Below are 25,425 nucleotides of genomic sequence, written 5' to 3'. Positions count from 1 at the left end.
AGTATAATCCTGCTCCTTCAGAATCGCAGATCAGATTCTTGATTTCTCATACAGGTCAGGGGCTGAAGCCAGCCCATTCACACATCTGGTTTTGCTCAGTAGGAGCCAGGGGAACAAGGCAACCAAATGGTACTTGTGTATATTACTTTGAGATACAAACTTGGAGTACTCTGTATTTCTTAAATTTTTAGAGACAACAATTTAAGAATTTAAAACAAAGTAAGAATCCTATGTGTTCTCATTCACAGGTTGTGGAAAGTCTTAAAATGAATAGTCCAAGCTGATTCACACCAGTTTTGTTCAAAGATCTGACAATGTAATGTATGTAGTAAAGTGTTTGTCAGGTCATGTTTGTAAATGAGAATTTGTTCTCAAACATATTACCTGGATAAATATTAAGGTTTAAAAAAAATTAAAAAAAATCATCATCACATAACACAATTTATTTCCAGGTTTTATTCAAACCATTATATTTAACAGATGAGTATAGTATTCACAAATCATTTGTGTATCAAAGTATTATTAGACTTGTCATAGCAAACTTTACTGTACACACAGGTCCACCCGTCCCGCACTGTCTCAGATTATATGAAAAATTATATGAAAAGGAACCCTGTATTCAAATGAATATGAAATGCTACCTGAAGCTGCTGTCCCTGAGTATTTCACCTTCCAGTTTAATGTATTGTGTGATTGAACTTGAAAACACTGGGCTGTTGTGTATAATAGAAATTCTCATAAGTAAGCATGCATCCATCATGGTGTCATGACAATTTTGCTTTGAGATTTCACATTGTACTGTGCATGATGATGGAGCAAGATGCTGTTTTGTTTACACAGGCAGGACAAAATGTAACCTTACTTTATTCAACAGAAATTGCCAAAACACGTCTATTGAGGAAAATGCATGATGTCATGTCTGTTCACCACTACTGTAGCAACCAGTTTGGCAAATTAGAGTGAGGTTGAGGTGAGTTTTGACATGACATTAAGTAGGACAGTCTCACTACCATCCCACAATAACTTAATGGACAGTAGCTTGTGTCACAGCCAAAGTCTGAGTCTGACTGCAAAGGAAGTTTATTCCTAAGTTTTCATTTCCCCTGAGTGTAGCAGATGAATGGAGTGGAGATGGAAAGACCTTTGTACTTCATACATTCATTTAATGGAGAGAAATGCTGAGATCATGGAGAGTGGGGTTTGCAGGCTCATAAATCAATGTTATCTTCAGAGTGGTGAGAAAGAAGTTTAGCAGACTCCTCAAATAAAACATCCAAAACCACCATATTCTGTATAAACAAACTCTACAGTAACACTCTAATAAGCATACAATACAGTAAGCAAGTAAAAGGGACAGAGTGTTTGCTGTCAGGGCTCTAGAAAGACCTGCCTGCAGCGATCTGGCTGCCTGAGTCACATCTTTATAATCTGTTCTTAAAACAGAATTTTACTTGGCGGCCTGACTGTATTTGAGATTTTTCTTTATTTAGTTTTTATTAGTAATGTATTCAATTGAGATCCTTGTTGTATAATTTTTTAAATCCTACATGAGTGAAATGGTTCTATCTTTTATATTATAATCTTAGTTTATTTTGGTGCCCTGTTGCAGCATGCTGTAGCTGGAGGTTTAAAAAAGTGCTCTAAAAAAAGATTATTATTGTTCTTATATGTTACATCAGCTCTGCACCAGTTAAGCCATTTATTTTCCCCTTTTCTCAGACTGGAACGATGAAATGCAGTTTTAAAATGACAGCTCAGAGAATCATGTTTCATACTTGTCACTACCATGCAATATTTAGGCTATTGGAGACATCATGTATGCAACAAGCCATGCCTTTTGGGGGTATTAAATTATTGAGAGATGACAGATATCCTTTTATACTGTAACTACAGTAGGATTAAGTAAGATAGCCCTAATTGAATTAGATTCAGAGACTAATAGGCCAGAGCACAATCCATGTAATTGTGACAGAGTCTTCACTGTGTCTTCCCCGCCTTGCTCACTCCTTCTCTCTGCACTTGTTGTTGGTTTCGTGTCAGAGGGGGATTCAGGGCCACCTGGCAGCCTTTCAGCTGTGATTATGTGGGAACAATATGCGACACAGTGCAGAGTGTGCTGATGGCACACTTCCAGGGAGAACAGAAGTTACTCCTATTCTTTAGGTGACTTATCTACATGTTACGCTCCATCTCCTGCACCACTGCACAGCTCTTTTTGATTTACTGCCTTTGGCAATCCCACATCTTGGAGGCGGGGCATATCCTGATGTTTAAATTGCCTTTCATTGCCTGGTGCCACCCCGTCTGCTGCTATCCAAGTCCCATGTCTATGTCCATGTGTGCTTGGAACCGGAAACACTTAATCTTTCAGGTTAAGGTTTTAAGTTTCTTGATTGCCACATTTGGTTTTAATATATTTAATATTACTCCCCCCAGTCAAGGCCATTTCCATTTAATTGCACCTTTCATTATCTGTGGAGTTCACTCATCTTCTCATCCTTTAGCATTTATCTACTTCTGCCCACTTTTGTAGCCACAACAATTCACTATTGTGAGGCCTTTTGATGTCCGCTAGTGCCTGTGTCAAATTTAGATGATGGTAGTGTGACCTGGCTCCAGTTTAATAACTGGTTTTGTCCATGGCCTGTCCTGTCAACAGTTTTACAGACGAGTGGTTCGTAATCACTGTCTGTAGAGAAAAAGGCATTCTACACTTTCAGGGGATTTTTTAGTTTGAGCTCAGTGGTTGACAACAAGGCTGACTCTGCTTCAGTGTATCCGGTTCTTTTAATATACTCATGGGATCCCCCACAGTCTCTGGTGACCATCTCTTGATATTTGATTAAGAAAGTCTTTATTCCTGGTGCACTGGTGGATCACCTCAAGTAACGTGTGAGGTTATGGGTTCTGAATGTAAATATGATCAACGGGACTTTTTTTGGTTGTTGTGTTTACTGGCAGCCATGATTTGGGTCTTTGTTTTGTTGAGCTGTCGTCTGATGATTATCTGAACTAATTAAAAATGACAGACCTGGACGCAACACACACACACACACTGTATACTTACTTAGACACTTAACAGACCACATGCACATTGCACACACAGAATGTTTCTCAAAGGCCCAGCAGTCATTGTTAAGCCTGGTACATCACTTTGTCATATCCTGAGGCTCCTGGCCCCTTCACCTGTCCTTTACACAAGAATGAGTCAGTTAAAGTAACAACAGGCCAAAAGGTCACCTACTGAGAACCTTGTGTCAATGCCGTGTCACCATTACACTCCAACTACTTATTACTTAACCATGCAAAAGTCTCACTTTAGTCTGAAGTACTCAACTCTATTCTAGTCTAAGGATTTGTTGTTTTCTGTATCTTATGTGCTTTTAAATCGAATATCTTTGTGATCTTGGACTGTTGGTGGAACAAAGGCAATTTGTAGACTTCACCTTGACATCTTTTTGGACCAATGGATAACAGATTGATTTAGAAAATAATCCGCAGATTGATAGATATTAAAAATAATCTTCATTGGCATGCTGTAGAGTATTTGTCATGAAGATGGCCTTTAAAGGGATAGTTCACCCTAGAATGATATTTCGCTCATTATCTACTCACCCTCATGTTGACTAAGGGCTGGAAGAATTTTCAGAGTCCACCGTCCCTTCTCTGAGTTACAGGGGGTCTTGGCGTAGCAGTGCATTTCAATGCAACGGTTGCAAAGGGACACCAGAGCTCTTCCTGGTCCGTCCAAATCTCGCGTGATTCGCAGTAACCGCACTGACGCCGGCGCAAATCACGCGAGATTTGGACGGACCAGGAAGAGGAGCTTCGAGAAGCTTCCGCTACAAACAAGCTTAAAATATAGACTTATTTAATTTTTTTCGGGACAATTACGCAATTTGGGGCTTCAGCACAAGACGGACATTACATACGAGCATCATGGAGGTATTTGGATGTTTTTTTGTGTGTGTTTTTTTACGAAGAGCTCTGGTGTCCCTTTGCAACCGTTGCATTGAAATGCACTGCTACGCCAAGACCCCCTGTAACTCAGAGAAGGGACGGTGGACTCTGAAAATTCTTCCAGCCCTTAGTCAACATGAGGGTGAGTAGATAATGAGCGAAATGTCATTCTAGGGTGAACTATCCCTTTAAGAATCAATTCAATGATACAATTATTTTTCCAGTTCTTCTAGTCTTTGATCCTCTCTTTGCTGCTCAGTTAGGAGAAGAAATCTGTTTCTTCTCCCCATTACTGAGAGGAGCCATTTCTGTCGGCCTTTCTGTGCCGATAACAAAGGTGGATTTTTCAAAGAAGCTCTGGTTACAGTGCTGCTCAATTTGTCTCCCCATTTACAACATCTATCTGTCCACAGTTTGTCTGCTGTCCTTTTTCACGCTATTTTTGTTTTCAACTCCCTATTCTGACCCGTTCTGTCTCACACCTCACTATGCAAAACACTCTTGCAGAAATTGCTCTTGACAAGACTCATGGATTAGTGTTCGGTAACCACAGGATAGGTCTTTAAACCACTGCGGCTTTCTGTTAATGCAAGATTGGGAGGGTGTGAAATATGAATCGGGGTGATTAGTTTGTTGGCAGGCTGAACCCGAAATGATCAGTGTTGAGTAGCCAGCAGCCAGTAACCATCTGATGCCCTGCTAGGCTGAAAAGTCCCCTGAGTGTCAGCAGACCCAGAACGCTGAGCACATGGGCAGGGAGAGGAGATTATGTCTCCTTGAGACTTGCCCAGATTCTCCACTCTCACGACTCTTTCATCAGGAAAGGGCACTTCAACTGTTGTATAGGAGAATGGAGAACAATTAGGCAACACACATAGGGCAATGACTAGACCATTGAGTGTTCTGTAGTGATGTTTTTTTTCACCTTCTCTAAACACAATGACTGCTTTTTAGAAGGAAGCACATTTGGCTCAAAGATATTCCTTCTTTTCCTCAAGGCAACACATTCTGTATATTCAGAGTATCAAGACCGTGTGTGTATGTGTGTGTGCTTTGCAGACTTGTGGAGGGAGGGAGCGGCAGTGTTCAGAGTCTGTCCCTGTCTGACAGTCACCTGGCGGAGCTGGATGGAGACACCCTGCGTTTATTTGGACTTGGAGCCTTGGAGGCCCTGGAGAGGGGTTGGGGAGTTCAGACCGCTGGTGCTGTCACTGTAATAACCTTCCGCTACATCAACTTTGATGCCATTGTACCAACACTGCCGCGAATAAGGGTCAAGTTCCCCAATCTATCGGTGAGGACACCAACCACATACCATAATGAGCCATGGCATCATGTTAACATAAACACCTCTTGAAGGAAAAAGAATGATTTAGATTTTTGATTGATTTAGATTTTACATTCTGGCTACGTATGGTTGGGGTAAGGGCTGAATGTCATTTAATACATGATGTCATGGCACACAAAATGAATATTATGGGGGTGTTTACTTAAGGATCACCGCAAAATAGACATTGTTTGTCATCAACAAACAAGCCATAATTACTTTACCATTTTCTAAACAGAAATAGGACTAGGACTAGGATGGATAAAATGTCACTATCGATCTCATAATATACAAATATCTATATGGACAAATGTATGAAATGGACATTTTCATCCAAAGCACCTTCCAGAAGCTGTTCTGAAGCATACATGATGTAACTGATTGATGTCTTTACCATGATCAGCTCACTGAGCAACAGGCATAAGAACATTTAGAAAATAAAAGTTGTTTTACCTCTGAAATTGACTTGTTCCTTTTTAAAGCACCTGATCTTCTTGGAAACCAACATCACCCGTCTGCCACAGCTGGCTGCCCTGGCTCAGGTGAGACGTCTGGACCAGCTGACCATCCACCCAGAGGGCAACCCAGTGGTCAGTCTGGCTCTATGGCGCTCCTTTGTCATTTATCGCCTCCATCACTTCAACCTGCAGAGGATTAATGGCCTGGAGGTAAGGATCAGGTTCATTCTCAATGCAATCCTCTTGCAGGTGTGTCCTGTGTTGCTTATGTAAGAAACAAATAGCGTAACCAATAGCAAATTTCACTCCTAATTACAGGGTGTTGAATGTACTACCTTAACATGACACTTTAAAAGCAAAATATTGTTTCTGTCCAAAGGTGATATTTCCTATCAGGACCTTGTGCAAATCAGTGTCAATAACTGACTCTTACTTTGTGTCTTATTTGTTTAATCCATACATTATGGGAATATATGTCCTTTCTGGACTCTGTATAGTAACTTCCTGGGATCTCTGCTATCTAGCAAGTGGCACTGCCAAGAAAAAAAAAAGTGTCCGGCACAATCCTCTCTTTAAAATGTCTTTGGTAAGCTAAGGCTATCACAGTTGGCTGTAGCTTCACTGATTGACATGAGATTGATCCTAAGTGCCTATCTATATGTAAACTAGAAAATGAATGTGTTTCCTCTAAATTATAACTCCTTTGGGCTTGATTTGATAAATGATGGAATACGTTTATACTTGCATGTAATTCTTCCTTATACATCTTACCTTTATTGTTTTATTTTACTTGTCCTGTCAGTATCTATGAAATGGCTATTTCTTTTGCACAGTGTGTGTGTCTTTTGTCTGTCTCCATTAGGTGACCATGAACGATGTGATTGCCGCAGAGCGTGTATTTGGAACACTGGGTCATATAGCAGCCACCGAAACTCCACGCTGCCGACTCCTGCTGCTGCTGGAGGAGTCCAGGTGAGAACTTGAACTCAGACACTCAACCACAACATAACATTAACTACAATTTAATGGCAGGTGTGTTCAGTGTCCTCAAATGTGTTCGCTTTAAATATGACAAGAATGTGCAGTTCATTAATGTGTATGTATGTGAGTTACAGCTTGTGAATGTGGAGGCGACTGTACAGTACGTGCAGGTGCATGCCTGTTTTGCGTGTATACATTTATGTGTGTGTGTGTGCGCGCGTGTGTATGCGCAACAGCGAGACGGAGCCTGGCACAGAGGAGCCAGGAGAATTAGACTATGTGTCTCAGGGTAAGGGTGGGTACTTGGCACTTCCACACAAACATTCCTCTCTCAGCCAAAAGCTCTTGAGGTCTGTCACTCTGGGTCATTGAAAAACATCCTTACAGAGCAAAAATCTCCAGAATTTGTCACGCACAGGAATATATTTTCGACAACGCGGTTAAAAAAAAAAATGTTTCTGAAGCTGCTTCTCATAAGTTTGACAAAACACTGAAAAATTGCTAGACAGATGCATCTGAATTACTCCCACCAACACCGCAACTCAAACAATTTTAAAACCAGCTCTTTACCAGTGCACCTCTCAAAGGCTGTGTCCTTAAAGTTTGACTGTACTTTTGTGTCACAGTAAACATTCAATATTAATTCTATAAAATAACACTGACAGACAGTTAAGATAGAATTACTACTTGAATGATCTGATATAGAGATTATTTAGAAAACCTAGGAGTAGTGCAGCAGTGTGTGAGCCTGGCAGTATATTTGAGCTGCCTGGTTGTCCTCAGTTAGCCTTTCAGAATCACACTGAAAATGAACCAGTAAACTTTAGGATAACTGGCTCCTGTCCTGACTGCGTCTTGCTCTGATTCATACACACCCTGTCATGGATAGATAATACACAACAGCCCAAGGCTGAAGATTAGTTTCATATGAGTGCTGAAATCTTAATCACAGTTATCTGCATACACAATTCCTTGCCCTAAAGTCAGTTATATCCATTCATTACACTAAATGTCGTTAAGTTTGACATCCTATTTTTCAAAGCCTTCCGGCTGTAGACTCTATTACCTATACTGTAATGTGTGTTTTCTGGTTTCAGTTTATTTGTAGAAATTATAATGAAAGCTTGTTCTATGTTCTTACATTGCTCAGTGGATTGTAGTTATGCACAAAATACTGCTGAGACATAAAACAAGAGGAAGTTTCACAATCCATTTATGGGATCTGACTCTTGTAAAATGCTTTGAATTCATGATTTCACTCTACTAATTTCTTTGAAATGACACTGTAGCTGCTTCCTTCTTGTAAACACCAAATATATAGTACTCCATATAGAATAAAAAGCATTTCTATGATTTCTATGAATCTTTGCACAGCACATTGTTTGCTGTACATCTGTTATAGTCCTGCTGCTGTTTTTTGTTGGGCACGCCTATTTTCAGTTTATTATTAGTCATAGTTTATACTTACCTACTGCTATCTACCTCAGTAATGTCTCATTTTATGCAAAACCATTGCTTCTGGATAGTGACTTGCTTAGAATCAAGAATAGAGAAGAAATGTTTCAACAACCACACACAAATACAAATTTGGTTTTGAATTTCACGAAGAGCAGTAATATGATCCCTCATCCTGTTGTCCTCCCTGCCTTCCCTCTAGCAAGGGTGTGCAATGCTTGCAGCATGAAGCATGTACTAGAATCCACCACAACATGAGGTTGCACTGGATGGATGCTGTAGTTTGTGATTATTCTGCTGCAGTATGATGCTGTTGTTTTACAAATAAATAATTTTGTGTGTTTATTAGGGCAATATTCCCATATATTGATTGTTAATGTTTGGTTCAATCCTTAGTTTGTCTCTTGTCCTTCTTCACAAAATGAAACTATATTGCACAAGACAAGTTGAGAGATTTTATTGGCTTTGTGTTCGCAAACCCTATGTCAGCAGCAAGTATCATGTTAGCATTTGGCTTAAACCTAAAGGGGAAGAGTGAATTCTACAAGTTCCGTTACACGGTAGACATTGGTTATTGTTTCCAGAGCAATTTGAATGCATATGTTACAATCTAATTGTAAGTATTGTTATCTTAGGTTATATTTATTTACACTCAAAATGCACTAGAATTTATCAATAGTTTTTCTGAGCAACAAACATGCACAAACATAAATTGTCTTAAGCAAGCATGTTTCACCTTGTTTTTAGTTGGTGTAAGATTAGTCACGTGCACGCACTCACACACACTTTTCAGACTTTCTTGTCCTATATGGAATGTTTGCCTGCAGCCTCCTCTGCAGACACTCTTGCAGCATCCTGGCACCAGCCTGTCGAACATGTTGGTGCAGTAGTGTATCATATGAGAAATTATACTGAACAAAAACATCTGATGTAGTTCACACCACTTTTCAAGTGGCATTCTGCTTTTAAAAGTGTAGACATCCTGCAGCTGATGAGATTGCAATTAAAACACAAGTTTCAATGGACATGGATTCAAAGTTAAGATTATTAACATTTTATTTAGTGACAGCGTAATCATTGTCATCTCATGAATAATGGCGTTAACTGGGTGATGTCTATGCATGTGTCTCAATTCTGAGGGTTTTGAGAGAGTCTTATTAGATACAAGAGCACACCTTTATTATCTTGGTGTCCCTGCCACTGTTTCTCTCCACATCTCTGCGTGTCTCTTTTCTCTGTCTGACTAACTCTTGTCTTCACCTTGAAGGAAGCGTCAGCTGCAGTTCCTCTTGGAGGGGCGTGGCCGGCGGGCAGGGCTGAGTCCAGAGGAGCTACGAGACAACGGGAAGCTCCTGGGAGAGGGCCTGAGCAGAGCGCTGTTCAATTACCCAAGCAGAGACTGCAGTACAGACAGCCCTGAGGTCAGTCCGGTTTTATTCATTATAGTTTTCTCGCAACAATGGTCAGCAACACCACATGGTCAATTGACAGAAAATACAATACTTGGTCCGTATGTCCTCTTGAAAAAAAAAGGGTAAAGAAGAATTGATTTACATGTGGTATAAAATGGGCTCCTTTCCATCACTGCCTATACTAATTGATCACCTTAATAGCAACACAGTACTAACAAAGTGTACAGGCCTACCATTGCTGTGAAACAGCCTTATTTCTTCACAACATGGATTCCACAGCATTTTGAAAGATTTTCTTTGACATTCCTCTGCTTGTTGACATGACTCTGTTTAACATCTTCTCTGAAGATAATGTCAGCAGCACATCCAGGCTCCAAATTTCCTGTTTAACCTCTTTCTCTGTTCTGCCGGATTTCAGATCCAGTGACTGCAGAGGCCACTGAAATACAATGAACTCATTGTCATATTCATGAAAACAGTTTGATACAAAATTTGCTTTGCAACACGATGCATTATTCTGCTGAAAATAGCCTTTAGAAGGAGCTAAACTGTTACTATAAAAGGACGTGATCAGCAACAATACTGAGATAGGCTGTCCCACCGTGTTTGATTGGTAAAAAGGGCCCAAATTGTGCTTTGTTGACAGGAGTGGGTCCTCTGCTGTTGTAGCACATCCACTTTGAGGTTGGATGTGCTGTCTGAGATTCTTTTCTGCTCACCAGAGTTATCTAGGTGTCTTTAGCCTTCCTTTTAAGACAAACACACAACAACAAAAACAAAACATAACCAAACCAAAACATACCAAACATGTATCCCAGCATCTCAGCCATCATGGCATTTTTTCTTGATGGAAAGCCAGCAGCACCACTAAAGCAGTTTTAATCCAATTCTATTACTTAATATCCATCCACTGAAGATGAAGTGGTTAATTTAGAGTTTGTGTAAGTGCAGATCACACACACATCTTCTGGTCTGGTGTTGCTCTTGTGTCTGTGCCTCCCATCCAGGTTAGCTCTTTGTCAGCCTGCTTGGATGCACATTTTCATTCATCTACTGTACACTTAAAATATATTATTTCAGTTAATTCTTTAGACAGGCATTCATTAGACTTTTAGCCTTAGGCAACATGTACTGTAAGTGGGTATATTGACATAGTGTCATTGTTTTTATTGTTTCAGAGCCATTTTTTACTCCTTAACATATGCAGTGGCTCTGGTGGTGGCCAATATTTTCACCAATTTTTTTTTTTTTTTTGCAGCATTTTGGGACTCTTCTATCATGACAACCTTTTGTCACTATTGTACAACACTTGGAGGCAATATCCACACTTACCACAATGTCATTATATAATTTCAACCAAATTAACATGACTTGTCTTTTCCACACAGGAGGGCACTGTGGAGTCATCGGAGCGAGCTGCCACAATAGAGCAGTACCTCCAGGAGTTGGTCCAAAGGGCGTCAGACACCAATCTGAAGGGTGAGGCTCTGCACAAGCTCTGGCCCGCCATGTTTGCAGAGATGGTGAGGGACTGTGTGTTGGAGATGAGGGACCGAGCAGCCTTCCGCCAAGCCAGCCTTGCAAAGCTCTCTGAGACCAAGTGAAGAGGACCAAAGGTTCACTCTTTGATCATACACACACACAGACACACACACACACCCAAGCACATGTGGACATTGTCTCCAGGCAGCCTCCAGTCTCAAATGCCATCAATAACACATCATCACTTAGTGACTTTATCAGTTATTTAAGTATTGGGAAGAGAGGGGTGTATTCCCTCAGTGTGTGGGAAACTCTTTTCTTAAGATAGATGTAAACAGTTTTAAAGATATTTAAATGAACTGTCATGACAAAGGCATCTTGATTGAATGTAGATTTTCACTGAAAAGGCGCTGTCTGATTCTTCAGTGGTTAGAGCTGTAACGTACTTGAAGAAAGTTAAAGGGACTTAGAGACTCACAGTGCATTGTGGTCCCTACGGAGCATCCTCTGCACTTTAAAAGCCTTCTGAATGACCCCTCTTCACCATTACCGCCATCAGCTGAAAATGATCAGGGTCTCTTTTGTCGAGACCAGAATGATTTTTCTGTGGCTTAAATCTTGTTTAATTGCATTCATCTCTCACTGTTTTTCCTGCCTGACATAAAAGGAAGGACACAAACATGGACAATGACTTTTCTTTGTTTACCACTAATTTTCTGTATTGTACTTAGTATTAAAAGATTCTGTATTAACACGCAGGTTGTGTATATGGCTTACATAATTGTTTTCCCCAGAAATGTCTTTACAGGAATGAAGAAATCAGGCATCCAGTCAGTCCAAATGAGCTGTTTTGCCACAGGTCCAAGTCCGTAAAGTACTGTATATTGAAACTTATATACCTACAGTACATACCTTTTGGTTCCTCTCTTAGGACATTTGATGGACAGCATTAGCAACACCTCACAGACCACTGGTCTCCCGTGTGGCAGAGGCATACAGAGTGTGTGTGTATGTGTGCTAGGTGGTCCAGATACCAAGAAGGGTCCTCCAGGTCGTGTGAGCTCAGACTGGAATGTCCCTGAAGGCGTAGATGCAGCACCAGCTCCTCACCACCTGTTCCTGCTCTCGTCACTCAAACCAACCTGCAAAACGTTTTAACCCTTGTTTAATCAGGAATGTCAGGTGGAGAACACACCGCCAACCTGGAGGAGTGACTGCAGGGGGATGAAGTGTTAAACGGTTCCAGACACACACACACACAGAAGTTGACAGGTACTGTTGTCCAATGTCATCCACTTCACTGGAGATCAGTGTCTTGCTCAAGGGTATATGATTTTAAGTCAACATTGGGTTGTTTGTTGAATGAGTTTGTCTCCTCCTACTGAGTAGTTGCCCTTTTGGTTTGCAGTGGCATTAGGCCCCAACAGGTCCCAAGTTATCAGTGAATGTGGATAGTTTGGAAAGTCATGTTAGAGGCTTCTATAATACCATACATACAGAAAACATACACAGTTTTATTAATTTTTCAGAAATGTTGAGAATATGCGATTTAATATGCTGGAAATGTGTCTGTCCAGATCACCTACATAAGTCTAGCAAGTTCATTATTTGCCTGAATTAGAAGACAAAGACAAATACCCAAACATGCTGAGTTGGGAGTATTATTGTTTAAAATGTAGCTTTTTCTGGGGCAACTTTCCCTTGAAGATCTCATACAAAGACGAAAACTGACATGAAAACTGAATGTTTTGAATTCTGCTTTGACAAGAAACTGCTCAATGTGAAAGTCTGCAATCAAAGAGCTACAACAAGTTTATTTTGAGCTCCTCTGACAAACAGCATTGCTTTGTGCTGACACATGCAGTTGTTTTATGGGACTACGGCTGTCAACATCTTAAGAGACGTCTAGTCCCAAAGGGCTGACTGAACTCCATGACGAGTGACAGCATGCAGACACACAGAGACAGGGAGTAAGAATAATGTCTCATCGCTGGAAAGCAGTTTGGGAGTCCAGGCAGCGTGGTACTTCCCGAAGCCCACACAGTTCACTGGGCTGAACACTTTAACCTGAAGTCCATATGTCTTGGTGAGTAATTATCCCCAATCAATCTGTTGCTCAAATTAAAGATGGTGTTGTTTTGTTGAGCCATACACATTCACGATACACATCTTGCATTTTGGCATAGAGTGAGGGCAGTGCTCTAGATGACGTTCAGCACATGAGAACAAGTCAGGTGCCCACATCCATTTATACACACAACATATTTGTCTAGAACAATGTGTTTTTGACTTGATTCTTAGGTTAGGTTATTACATTCATTTTACAGAGCCATTTTTTAGGCTCATGTGACAAATCAAAGCAGTTGTTTTGTTCCAGTCACAACAGCACCACAGAAGGAGATCAGCCAAAAGGTCCTCCGCTAATGAAAAGCAAAACAGTGCAGTATGTGTGCAAACCCGTGAAGGGAGCATACGGTACATTCAAGGAACTGCAATATACAATTTCAGCTGGAATGGGGATTTTTGCACTTTATCTTCACTTAAAAAAACAATGATGATAATGTGATTTTTGTTGAATCTTGTACCAAACAAACATATTCTTTCACATCTGGAGGATGCAGTTTGTAAGCTGAGGTGTCGCTGTGGCACCACACAATGCACACAATGTGACTCATTTTCGCTTGATAGTTTGTAGTAAGTTTATATCCAAGAAGGGGGTTAAAGGAGAGCAGCATTATTGCACAAATATGGACTTACTGAGAGACTATGGCCATGTAATATTATCTTCACAATTTGTGTTTGGCTGAATGATGAGCAATAAACCTAAGCACTGGTTTGGAGACTGCAGTGTTGATGTGCTTGACCCTCTGATAGTCTGAAGACATGGCTGCCAATTCGTTCCACCTCACAGAACCAACTATTAGTTTCTCCTGGAATGAACCAAGAGCATTGTTTATTGTATGGGATACACTGCAAAAAATCTCAAACTGGAATTTCACTGTTTAAAACCTGTTTTTATAATCAAGATTAAATGGAATTAGATCAAAGAGTAATATAGTGTCCTTGTCAATAGCTCAAACAAACCTATGACTGCAAATCATATTACAATATCTTAGTAGTACAAGTATTACTTTAAATCAAATAAACTTTTACTGCAAACAATGATATTTTAACCCATTATTATAGTATTAGCACACTGTAAAATATTGTTGTCTACTTAGGTGACTTTTAGAGTCTTTTAGTTTCTTTTCCAGGATAGATTATGTCCAGTGGCAAGTCGATGCACATTTACAGTGACTCACCTCTCCAAATCTTGTCAGGAGCTGCCTTCAATGGGTCATCCGGAACAGTAGTTCATTAACAGTGCAGTAATTGGAGGCTTGTTTGCCTGTGAAGAGTTTGAAAACATTGAGGTTAAAAGCACATTCCCGAGCCACATCATCATCTCCAGTAAGTGTCATTAGGACTCTACAGATACAGTACATACTGCATACAGTAATTATTAAAATAGCTTTTACAGTGGACTAGTAGATTGATTCATGGTTACAGATATACTGATAGATTGCACAGTATGACAGATTTTGTTGGCAACATAATGAAGCCACTGTCAAGCCAGCACAGCATATTATAGACAATGGCTATAATGAGATATACAGTGTGTCACATAATTTGGTGTAAACCACTGAACCATGCATAGAGCAGTCAAATAAAACAAAGAGGCTAAAGACAACAATACACCACTTCTTCCAGTTAATGAAAATTGTAAACAATCAGTCTCAGTGATTGCACCCTGGGGTTAAATATAACTACACCCCACTACTGTGAATCATGTGTCCAATACTGAGACCAGCATCAGAAATTAAGTCCCTTTTTTATTTCAACAAGTTTTAAATGTATCTAGTTTTGTTCATCTGTTTTAGACACTAATGTAACCCCTGAGACTAATTGCAGACGTGCTCAGTAGATTATATAGACCACCTTCAATCTTCCTAGATTATGTTTTAATTTAGAAGAATATACAGTTGTACTGAGAGGAATGCAGAGATCAGCCATTACAGGCAGAGAGTGAAAGGAGTGCATCCAATGTGTCATCAACTTTGAAAATTACTTTTTCATCTGCATAGTACCTGCTTGGCAAGACTCCAAACAGGGTAGGAGGAAATACATACCTACAATGTATAATTATAATAATCTATAATTTATTCTATGCACCAATTATTTGTAAAATGTGATCTGATCTTCATAGTCAAGCATAAACAGTGGGCTCATACTAAAACCAAACAATCTTTTGTGCCCTAGATGTCTATGATGCCTGGTGTGAACAGCTCTCTGAGGTCACTCCACATCAACTTTGTTTCATGATGAATTTTTTTTTTTTTTAAGTCTCCGCTTTAATTTGAGCTACATCAAAGAGAGAAAGAACTGTGTGGGAGCTGTAGCTCGTGGGTCTAGTTCTGAAAATAGTTGGACATTTACATGAAGTCAAACTAAATCATTACAATGATAATAATTAATCCATCAGCATGTGACCAATTTAGTGAGTTGTGGATATTCCACCTATTTATTTGGAATAGCTCTTTGTTTGCTTCGACCATATCAATTTCAGGTAATTGCCCTGCTGCCTTCACTACCATGTTGGTGGTTTTGAGCTATATTTTTTTTCTCCACACCTTCCTGATTCCATTACAGTATTTTGAGAGATTCATTTTGTCTATGAGTTTTTTTGTTTGTTTTGATTCTCAAGTTTTAAGATTTACAATGGATTTTTTTTTTTTTTTGCAGTGAATCCTCTGACTCAGTGTTATCTTCTTGATAACAAGGAAACCTGCATCTACATCCTGGAGCCTTGCCATGCAGTCATAAAGGATTTTTCTGCTCCATGCAAGTGATTTACCGCTCATCCACAAAACTTGTGCTTGTCAGTCTACAAGGTCATTTGCCATTTCCTGGTTTCCCTGTACACACCTGCCTTTTTCAGAACATACCCATCTGTTGATCTTGGCAAACTGACTACTATTGATAGCTCTCTGATAAATATTTGTTTTTCTTTTTTTTGCTCATTATCTTCTTCACTTGCATGGTCACGTCTGTACTCCACTCTGTACTCTACTGTTTCTTTACTCCGGGACAACTCTGCCTGAATCTAAATGCCAACTCTGAACTCTGAACCAAATCTGAAACACTTTATTTTGATGCGTGAACTAAAACCATGCAACACACAGCTGCTGAAACATCAAGTTAGGTGGTTAAAAGGGCTATAACTCCCACATGGTGCTTTCATTATCATCATAATTTTGTTTTATTGCAGATCTAGTTCTAAAGTGTAGAATCGAAATTGTTCAGACTTGCAGTCATTTGTGATTTGGATGAGCTGTCTCTCTAATCCTGCTGCTTATTTGAGTGATTGATGCTTAAAAGCTCCTGAAATGCACCATCGTTGCTGCTGGGTGTAGCTCTCAGAGCTTTGGCTTCACGGCAGCTGATAAATGAAATCATTACCTGTCTGTGGCTCCACTTTGGACAGCTTTGACAGACTGTTGTACTCTCACTCTCCCTCTATGGGAGTGCAGCACTCGCGCAATGGACAGAGAGGGGAGGCACACACACCTACATATTTACATGGCACACACACACACACACACACACACACACACACACACACACACACACACACACACACACACACACACAGTCACGCTCAAAGAGAAAGTGGTAGTTGCGGCAGGGGGCGCAGCAGAGGTTGTTTTTTCTCAGCCGTGTCCGTTTTCAGCTTTCTGTCATTCCTTGACTTTGCGCGTAAAAGCAGGAATGCTGGAGTCACCATGATGACCAGAGCCCGGAGTCTGTACTGCGCCAGTACTTAACTCAGCCCAGCAGCCCAGAATACGGATTCACTGATTTGCATGGCTTAGCACCAAAGCTGTTGGAGGGAAACCCTGCACTTCCACTTGGATTACTGTTTCGACCATGAGGATATCTGCGCTTGGAGATGGATCTGTGAACGCGACAGTGTAAGGTACACTGGTTAGAAAGTACGGTGAAGTAGCAAATACTTCACTGTACCCGCATCAAAAACATACAGGTATGTCGGCGCATCATATGTGGGCTGTTATTACTTGGTTTCGATTGTGCCATAACTGCAACATCATCATCATCAACAACAACAACAACAATAACAATACTTCTACTAATAATAGTCATAATAAATCAAATAATTACATCAATTAAATCAAATTATCCACTGTGATATTTGCAGAGTTAGACAGTGTGTCTGCTGTGTCGCATGTATTGTTTTTCTTCTGGGTAAGCCACTGCAGAACTCGACCCTCCTGTCTGGTTCAGTGAACTTAATTTAGACAAGTAGCAAAGTAGGGCTGAGTTATATTGTCTGGGGTGAGGGGTGAAAGTCCTTCTCTAAGTGGACCTCAGCCCTGCTGTTCAGGGGGTGGCGGTTTTTCAGCAGGGATTCCTCCCTCATTAGGAGCCAGAGGTCAGAGAGGTCAACTTACATGGTCAAGTGGGTAGAAGTCGTTTTTTTGTCTTGATGGAGTGAATAAGTGATGTAGTGGTAAATGTTACACCTGCCAGAACTGAAATTTGTGGCAATCCCGTACAACCACTTGTAAAGTATGTATTTTACATTTTCGATGTTCTTCACTTGTCATCCAGACTAAAATGATGGATACAATCTACTGTATGTTATTCTGTAGCTGGATAGTGATTATACAGAGTTAAAGTGAATTGTCTCCCTCCAGTGTCTCTGGGCTGGGGCCACATGGACAGTATTTATGTTGAAAATGTGTGCTAATGTAAACTTATTTCTGTACACACAAGTATCCATACATAAGAATCCGGGAGCGATGTGGGGAGCCTGTGTCTGGATTTTCAGGTAATGTGTGTGTGATTGTTCCAGTAATTGATAACATTTATTTTAATTTAATTTGATTTGATTTATGTGCATTCATTTTTTTCTTTAATGCTGATGTGTCTATGTTCCTATTTTTCATCTGACTACCTCATGTGCTGACTGTGTATAAATGTATCATTGTAACAACAGGGATATTCTTATACTGCAGCATTAGAATATTCCAGTTGAAAAAAAATCTACCAGTATTATTACCAATAATCACTTCTGTGTTTTGTCCATAGAGTTTCTGTGCTGCTGCTGGTCTGGTCAGACCCCCTGGACTGCCAACACACAACAGACCACAGGAAGGTGAGCAGCAGATGTGCAGCAGGTGGTGCTACTGGAAACAAATAAATCTGTGTTCAGACATGTGTGATCTGTTTGATATGCTCACTCTCATGATAACGGACCTCCCTCAAATAGGGAGTTTAATCGCATGATTGGCACTGGTGAGTGGAATTCTTGATTCGAAAGATGGCATGCATGATCGTGTCTTGTTAGCATAGCCAAACGCCAATCTCAGGTTCTATATTTTCATTCCACCATCTTGTTTCCCACTGTGTGTAAACAGCGAGAGTGTTGCCAGGAGGAACTTGACCAGGGTGCTAATCTGTTAGGTTGTAATGAGAGAGTGAAAAGTTGTGTTGATTGCAGGGAAACACAGAGGGCTGATGTCAGCAAAACACCTCTTGAACCCTGGAGCCACAGGAACCTCAGGGATGCAGCTAGTGGGTGCACCAAGGCATGAAGCTGACTGACAGATGAACCATCTAGTCAGTTTGTGGGGGGTTGGTTAGAGTCAGCGCCATGTGTTTCCACCAGGAGTCCAGCTGTGTGACCTATGGCTGACACAGGAGATGACAGTGGCGTTGAGTTACAAAGGCTGAAGCGGGGTAGAGGAGGAGGAGGGAGCTATGGGGTCTCTCTGAATAGCTGCACAGTCTGATTGACAGCCGAAGAGCTCCCTGCCAACTGTCCCCACTGCTTCTGTATTCTCTTTCCATCCGCTAAAAGTCAAAGGCAGTTGAGCTTTTACTACGGCCATGTGTGCCCAGAGAGGTTGCTGTGAATAGAGACAAAGTGCTTCTTAAAGAGCAGGATTTCCACGCGGCTCCACAGATAAAGCCGGTTTGGCACAGGCGTCTTGCTGGCAGGTTCCTCAAACAGAGAGCGCAGTGATCACTGCTAATACAGCCCTGGCAGAGCAGCACAGAGGGATAGAGTCAACAGTGAGAAACGCAGGTAGCCAATAGGGGATAGGCCACTAACAGACACCCACTAATCAGCCAAATCAGGGCTTTATGACCATGAACAGAGGTCTGTTTCATAAACATCGGTGGGAGGCGGGAGCAGGATAGTCATGTTGATGAGATGAGGTCACCGACTTGAGCTTTTGTAGAGGGCTATGATCTGAGGAGATTAAAGTCATGTTGATGGAAGCTTTCCATCAATCCCTGGCATGCACATCTTGTGTCACTATCCTGTTTCTTTACACTTGTGGTGTAAGCAATTGTTGTTTTGTCTCCATACAGGTTCCTCAGAGGGCAGACCTACAACAAGAGTTCAGAGCCGAGCAGGGAGAAGTTCAAGGCTCCTGGGGCGCCTGGGGGCCCTGGTCCACCTGCTCCCTGACCTGTGGAAGAGGGGTACAAGAGCAGAGCAGGCCCTGTCTGCCTGTTTATACTCCATCCTTGTACCCCTCAAGAGGAGCTGGAGGTCATCCTCAGCAACCAGGCCATGTTATCTCAGCCCTGCAGCCAACATTTCCCCTGCACAGGGACACAGGCAGGCCTCCCAACAGCAGCAGTCGCGGGGAACTGATGAGAGGGACTCGACCAGGTGGACAAAGGTACCGTTACCGGTTATGATGATGGGTTTGCTTCTGGCAAGAAATCAAACAAGTTTAAATCGCTTGAATTTCCTTACCAACTTACCAAGACTGTTCATTATTTCACTTTAGATAAAACTTTTAAATACAGATGGGTAACAAAAGTATAAAGTTGAATAAATGATTAGAGAAGTGAAGAATGCCAATGCTTATACTGTATACAGGAAACACAGTGTGTGGCTAAATGAAAATAATGTAAATTGCAAGAATGGTGGTCCACAAACTTGTAGAATTAATGTGAGATAAAATGTCAGGCCATTTGTCACATGTGTGGCTGCAGTGTCACACCCTGCCTTATGAATGCTGTTCACCAACTCACTCGGCCTCTGTCTACTGAGAGGATATAACAAGACAGACAGGTGAGTGGTGTCGGCTGGGTCCACATATCCTCCCATTCAGAACATGTTGATGACACCGTCAGACTCAGTTGTTGTTGGGGCTGTCAGGTGGTGCAGTGAATCTGGTCCCTGGCACCCCACCAACTCGCCTATGCTCATCACACCAGTCAGGAAAGATGGCAAACTATGATTGGTCAAAGTCCAAAGTGGAGTCTGCCAGGTCTCTTGACCAAGAAATTATGACTAATTATTCTGACACATTGACCATCGATTTTAGGCTGATTCTGGCCTCAGCTGACAGCTTGTCCATGTTGGTTTCTCCTTTACTTTGTGGCCCATCTGTAGCATCCTGAACAAGTTGTCCCGCACATGGATAAACTCATTTGTAATTATCATCTGGGAAAAACACTTCTCTGAATTGACTGAAGAAATGCTGTAAAATATCTCTTGCAATTTATTTCATTGTTGCAACGATCATTGAGGAGCACTTTGTATTTTTTCAGGATTGTAGCTCTTTGTTTTAGTTTGCGAGTCCTTAAACAGCCGGTGCGGCTTCGCTGCATGCTGAGCATCCTGATCTAAAAGTGTCTCTTTGGAGCCATCACCATGGGCCATCTGACTGCCCTCCAGTGGAAAGCTAGTCTTTTATGGATGGAGTCAAAGACTCGGCTTGTGCTTGGCAGCTTTGCGACCTCCTTCCTGTTGTGCTTGCCTTTAAACAAACAGCACTGACAGCTGAGTAATGGGGGGTTGTTTGAGTTGGAATCCAAGAAGCCAAATAACAACAAAAGTGCCCAGAATTGTGCTACTGGGATCCTAGTGTTTCTCTAAAGTTGTAGGTTGGATGAAGCTCCCCGACAGATTTCTCAGTCACTGAGGGAATTTAGCTAAAACATCCCTCATAGAAGAGGAAACAGATCCAGATATACTAGATGAGCCCTGTTGCATAGTCTGTGGTTGGTTTTAAGAGGATAAGTAATTACTGTTTACGTAGATATACAGATGATAGGTAACTGTGTTGGTCTATATATGAGGTGATAAGTACATTGTCACTGGTTTAGCTGTGGATCTCTGTATGTTTATGTCCTCAGGAGGGTCAGTCAAATCGTCCCAGGGAGGTATGGCTATGGGAGAGCTCCTTATGTTGCTCCTTTGCAGAAAGACACGAGCCAGGTCTCTGAGACTGCCCGCACCCACAGACAGAGACGCTCTCCTGCAGCTGATCCCCACCACCCTGCTGCCAGAGGCCACGGTGGCCACAGGTCAAACAACCTGGGCCCCCGAAACAACCTCCATCACTACAAAAGACCCTACATGCAGCCCAGAAATAACCAAGTGTGGGCCCCCCTATACCAGCCTGGTTCAACCAGCCCTGCAGAGGAGCAGGAGCTACAACCAGGCAGTCAGACCTCTGGGCCCCAGCAGCACCACGAGAGACCATATAACCCTTTGCCGTCTTCTTTCTGTACTGGAGAAGCTGCTCACTACAGGATCTGCAACAGTAATGTATGCAACATTTTCTTATAATAATCAGTAGGGTGGCAAATGATTTAATTCAGATCTGTGCAGTCACATAATTATTAGGTGATTTGTCTGTAGAAAAAAGAACATGCATGTTTCATACTGTTGTACCTGATAAGAAAAATGTGAAGTACTGCTGGAAAAATATGTAGGTTTACACTCACACAAAACTGGAATACATGTTAGAAGATGTCCTCTGTAGACAGTTCCCTCCCTGGCTCACCCATGCCACGTTTGCTGTGAGATTTAAAACTACATTATTTTGGATTGAAATGTTTGTTAGAATTTAAAGTTATTCAATACAAATGCAAAAATATTTTTCGTTGGCAGCTTCAGTAAAAAAAAAAAACGAAAAACTCTAATGCACCAGTGTGCAGATGAGCTTTGCTTATCTGATTCACAGGTACGGAATCCACCCTGTGCATTAAAATAAATTTAAACACTGTCTGGTTCTGTATATTGTCTCTGGTGTGTGATGACACAGATATTCAAGCAAAGTAAAGCAGACCAGGGGCTTGTTTAGACAAAGGAGATATGAAGAGGCACGAGGGAGATTGAGTTTCACTGGCGAGCCTTCATAAATACTGGAATCTGACGACTTTTGGCAAGAAAGAATGAGCCACAAGTGGAGGGTTAAAGCAGTTAAAACAGAGGAGGTTGACTCCAGCAGTCAATCAGTGGCTATGGAGCATGACAATGAGAAATGTGAGCTTACTGCAGTTACAAAAGGATTTACCTGTTGCACTTTGGATCTCTCTCTGTCTGTGTGTGTGTGTGTGTGTCTGGTCCATCCACAGGCCTGTCCTCCATCCAGCAAACACATCAGGGCTGTTCAGTGTTCTTCCCACAACAACCAGCCTTTCATGGGCAGACTGTACGAGTGGGAACCTTTCAATGAGGGTAGGTCGTACTTTCATGTATGTATAGAAGCAGCACATGTATGCATGTTAACCATATTACTATGTGCGGCTGTTGCTCATGACAATCAGTGGTAATGGAGATCTAAATAAATGCCCAAAAGGAAAGCACACAATTATGTCGTAACTACAGAAAAAACTCCACATTATGACAAAGAAGTTGTACTGTAAAGAAATAATGAGGCTTAGAGTGTACATCCATGTAGGATTTTTAGGATGCTAATGTGCACTCACATTTGTTCATCACATTATCATCTGTCATATTTCTTTTTCACCTATGACCGATATGAACTAAGGTGTGCTGTGATCTAAGGCCTGCAGTATGTCACCTGTCTGTAGCCTCATAAATAAATGCTAATTCATACAAAGTCTCTGACCTTACTCACCTGAAGTATCCAGGCAACAGTCAAAACACCACCTGAAATGTCATTTCCCTGAGAACACTAATGGAAATAACAGTCTCCAAATTAATATCCTGTCAAACAGATGTGTATTTTGAGATGGTGTCTTTGTCCCGCAGCTTTGACTGACGGGTAATGCAGATGTAAAGATTAAATAACTTTAGATAGATATATGAGTTTTGATTATTTGACACCCATCTTGAACAGTGTTTAAACATACTCTTGTGTATTGGTCTAAGAAATACCTGTTTTTGGGCTTATAGTATCTACGGTAATTGATTAAGCACCTGAACAAAATGGAAAGAACAGGGAACAGGATGCTTTCATTGCTGTCTTTGTTTTTTCTTGCTCAGTTGAAATCAAAGAGCTGGTTTAAAACAATGTGAGGTCACGTTTTATTGCTCGTTCAACCTCTTTGGCTGCATTTATTGCTTTGTTATAGCAACATCATGAATTTGTATTCACAATTTCAAAATAATTTTGAATTTGTTAACCACACTTATAACCTACTTTACCCTTAACATTATACCTATAACTAATTTAATGTTGCCATTCACTGCAAGCACTGGAACACATAGATAGTTTTGAGTGCAATTTAAGTTCTTTGAATGACTGAAATCAAATTTATAATTTGAATCTGACGGAGTTTAACCTTAGGGGAAGACGCAACAAGACCTGCATACTGGTTTGATTAGTGCTGCATGTTGCGCCTGTGCCTTATTATTTTTCTGCTACAAAGTTTTCGCTATTCTCTACAAATTCAACTATTTAATACTTTACATAGCTAATAAATACTGAGTTTTAATTTATGACATAGTGTAGTCACAAAGATGAATGAATGGAGACATTTTGGCGCTACATGTAAAGATGATTCATTTGTCTGATGACATATTCCTTTGAATGTCTGTTTTGTGTTCTGTTGCCCTTCTGTGTTTTGTCACTTCTTGCTATGAAACACACATGTTGTCAAAATGTCTCTGGGTACATACAATAGTCTAATAAATTTCCCCTTAGTTCCTAGGGATCAGCATTGTGAACTCAACTGCCGGGCCATAGGGTTCAGGTTCTACGTGCGGCAGTCAGACAGGGTGATTGATGGGACGCCATGTGGACAGAATGACTCCTCTCTCTGTGTGGCGGGCAAGTGTACGGTAGGCTTTTTTTTTTAAATCTCAAAAAGAAACTTTTCCAGAAAGGTTTTTGTTTTCTTTATCATCATGCTTCATTTCCATACAGTTTAATGTATTTACAGTACAGTAAGCAGTCAGCATTTTACTACTGTTTCACTCTTGGGCACTGCACAGCTTCATAGAGGTTGTTAGGTGCCAAGGACTTAATGGATTTAATGTGCAGATTTGACTCATGAGGATTTAATGCAGCAGCCCCCCAGTCACAAAGCTTCTTCTTTTATCCAACAACTGTCCTCAATTGTGAGAAAAATAATGCAGTTTTTTGTCTTTTGAAGATGCTGGCATGAACTTGCTCAAGTTTTGTTTTTGCCAGTCAGCATTGTTGTTGGAATCCTGTGCCACTCACATTTTAATAACCATGAAAGAGTGTTCAATAAATAAATGGACATGAATGATGGAAAGACACTGAGCAAAACCAATAATGGATAACTGCTCCCAACCAATATGCATAATACAAATACTTTTGTTAAGTAATACTAGTTCAAGTTTGACAATGAGGCACTTTTCTGTTCGATTCATCTCTATAATCTCCTATATCCATACACAGTAGCCTAATAGAAACTCGCTCAATCGAAACTCACTATGTCAATTGAACAACTGATATGTACAGTAGCATGTGTGACTATATCTGGTGTAAAACCCAGCTGGCACTGGCAAATACTTAAGATCTTCTACATTACTTTGGATTAAAATTGGATTGGATTAAAATTTTTTAGAGTTGAAAGATATTTAATACTTCATTTCTTTCTAATGGCAGCTTCAGTTAAAAAAAACAACAACCTACCAGTTAACCTGTAGCTGCACTGCACAGGTGTGTGGATAAGTATGGCTTATCTGTTTCACAGGTACAGAATCCATCCTGTGCATTAAAATAAATGTAAACACTGTCTAGGTGTGTATGTTGTCTATGGTGTGCAATAACACAGATATTCAAGCAAACTAATGTGGCTCCGGTATGCATGTTAAACCAGACGTAGTGATACTGTGAGCAGCAGAGGGCACCACAGCATAAGCGTGAGATCCTTGGATGTAATGTGGAGGAGTGAAGTGCAGGTCAGAGGAAGTTTCTGCACCCCCTGGGCCAAAGCAGGAGATCTGGGATCTCAATGTAGGACATATTTGTACTTTTGACCCCATATTTAATACACACCATGAAAACACACCTGTGAGCGCAGAGTTGGAACGACA

The 25,425-nt window shown here is 40.9% G+C and overlaps 2 protein-coding genes across 2 annotated transcripts in view; both read left to right on the top strand.

Moving 5' to 3' along the window:
- lrrc49 (leucine rich repeat containing 49) overlaps positions 1-11,833 on the top strand; it is a 34,751-nt gene extending 22,918 nt beyond the window's left edge. Inside the window, exons 14-18 of the mRNA XM_085766367.1 lie at positions 5,020-5,254; positions 5,770-5,955; positions 6,608-6,717; positions 9,449-9,602; positions 10,982-11,833. Coding sequence (XP_085622493.1) covers positions 5,020-5,254; positions 5,770-5,955; positions 6,608-6,717; positions 9,449-9,602; positions 10,982-11,197 — 901 coding nt within the window. The 3' untranslated portion in view covers positions 11,198-11,833. The remainder of the gene's footprint in view (positions 1-5,019; positions 5,255-5,769; positions 5,956-6,607; positions 6,718-9,448; positions 9,603-10,981) is intronic.
- Positions 11,834-17,878: 6,045 nt separating this feature from the next.
- The window catches only part of thsd4 (thrombospondin type 1 domain containing 4), a 42,523-nt gene continuing 34,976 nt past the window's right edge, over positions 17,879-25,425 (top strand). Inside the window, exons 1-6 of the mRNA XM_085766355.1 lie at positions 17,879-17,964; positions 18,225-18,291; positions 19,515-19,831; positions 21,300-21,714; positions 22,527-22,629; positions 24,062-24,198. Of these exons, the coding sequence (XP_085622481.1) occupies positions 17,936-17,964; positions 18,225-18,291; positions 19,515-19,831; positions 21,300-21,714; positions 22,527-22,629; positions 24,062-24,198 (1,068 nt within the window). The 5' untranslated portion in view covers positions 17,879-17,935. The remainder of the gene's footprint in view (positions 17,965-18,224; positions 18,292-19,514; positions 19,832-21,299; positions 21,715-22,526; positions 22,630-24,061; positions 24,199-25,425) is intronic.

This window comes from Trachurus japonicus, chromosome 3, assembly GCF_045865225.1.
Source record: "Trachurus japonicus isolate A0001 chromosome 3, Traja_1.0".
Taxonomy (NCBI): Eukaryota; Metazoa; Chordata; class Actinopteri; order Carangiformes; family Carangidae; genus Trachurus; species Trachurus japonicus.
Note: the sequence above shows the minus strand (reverse complement) of the source record. Positions and strands in the feature narration are given on the sequence as shown.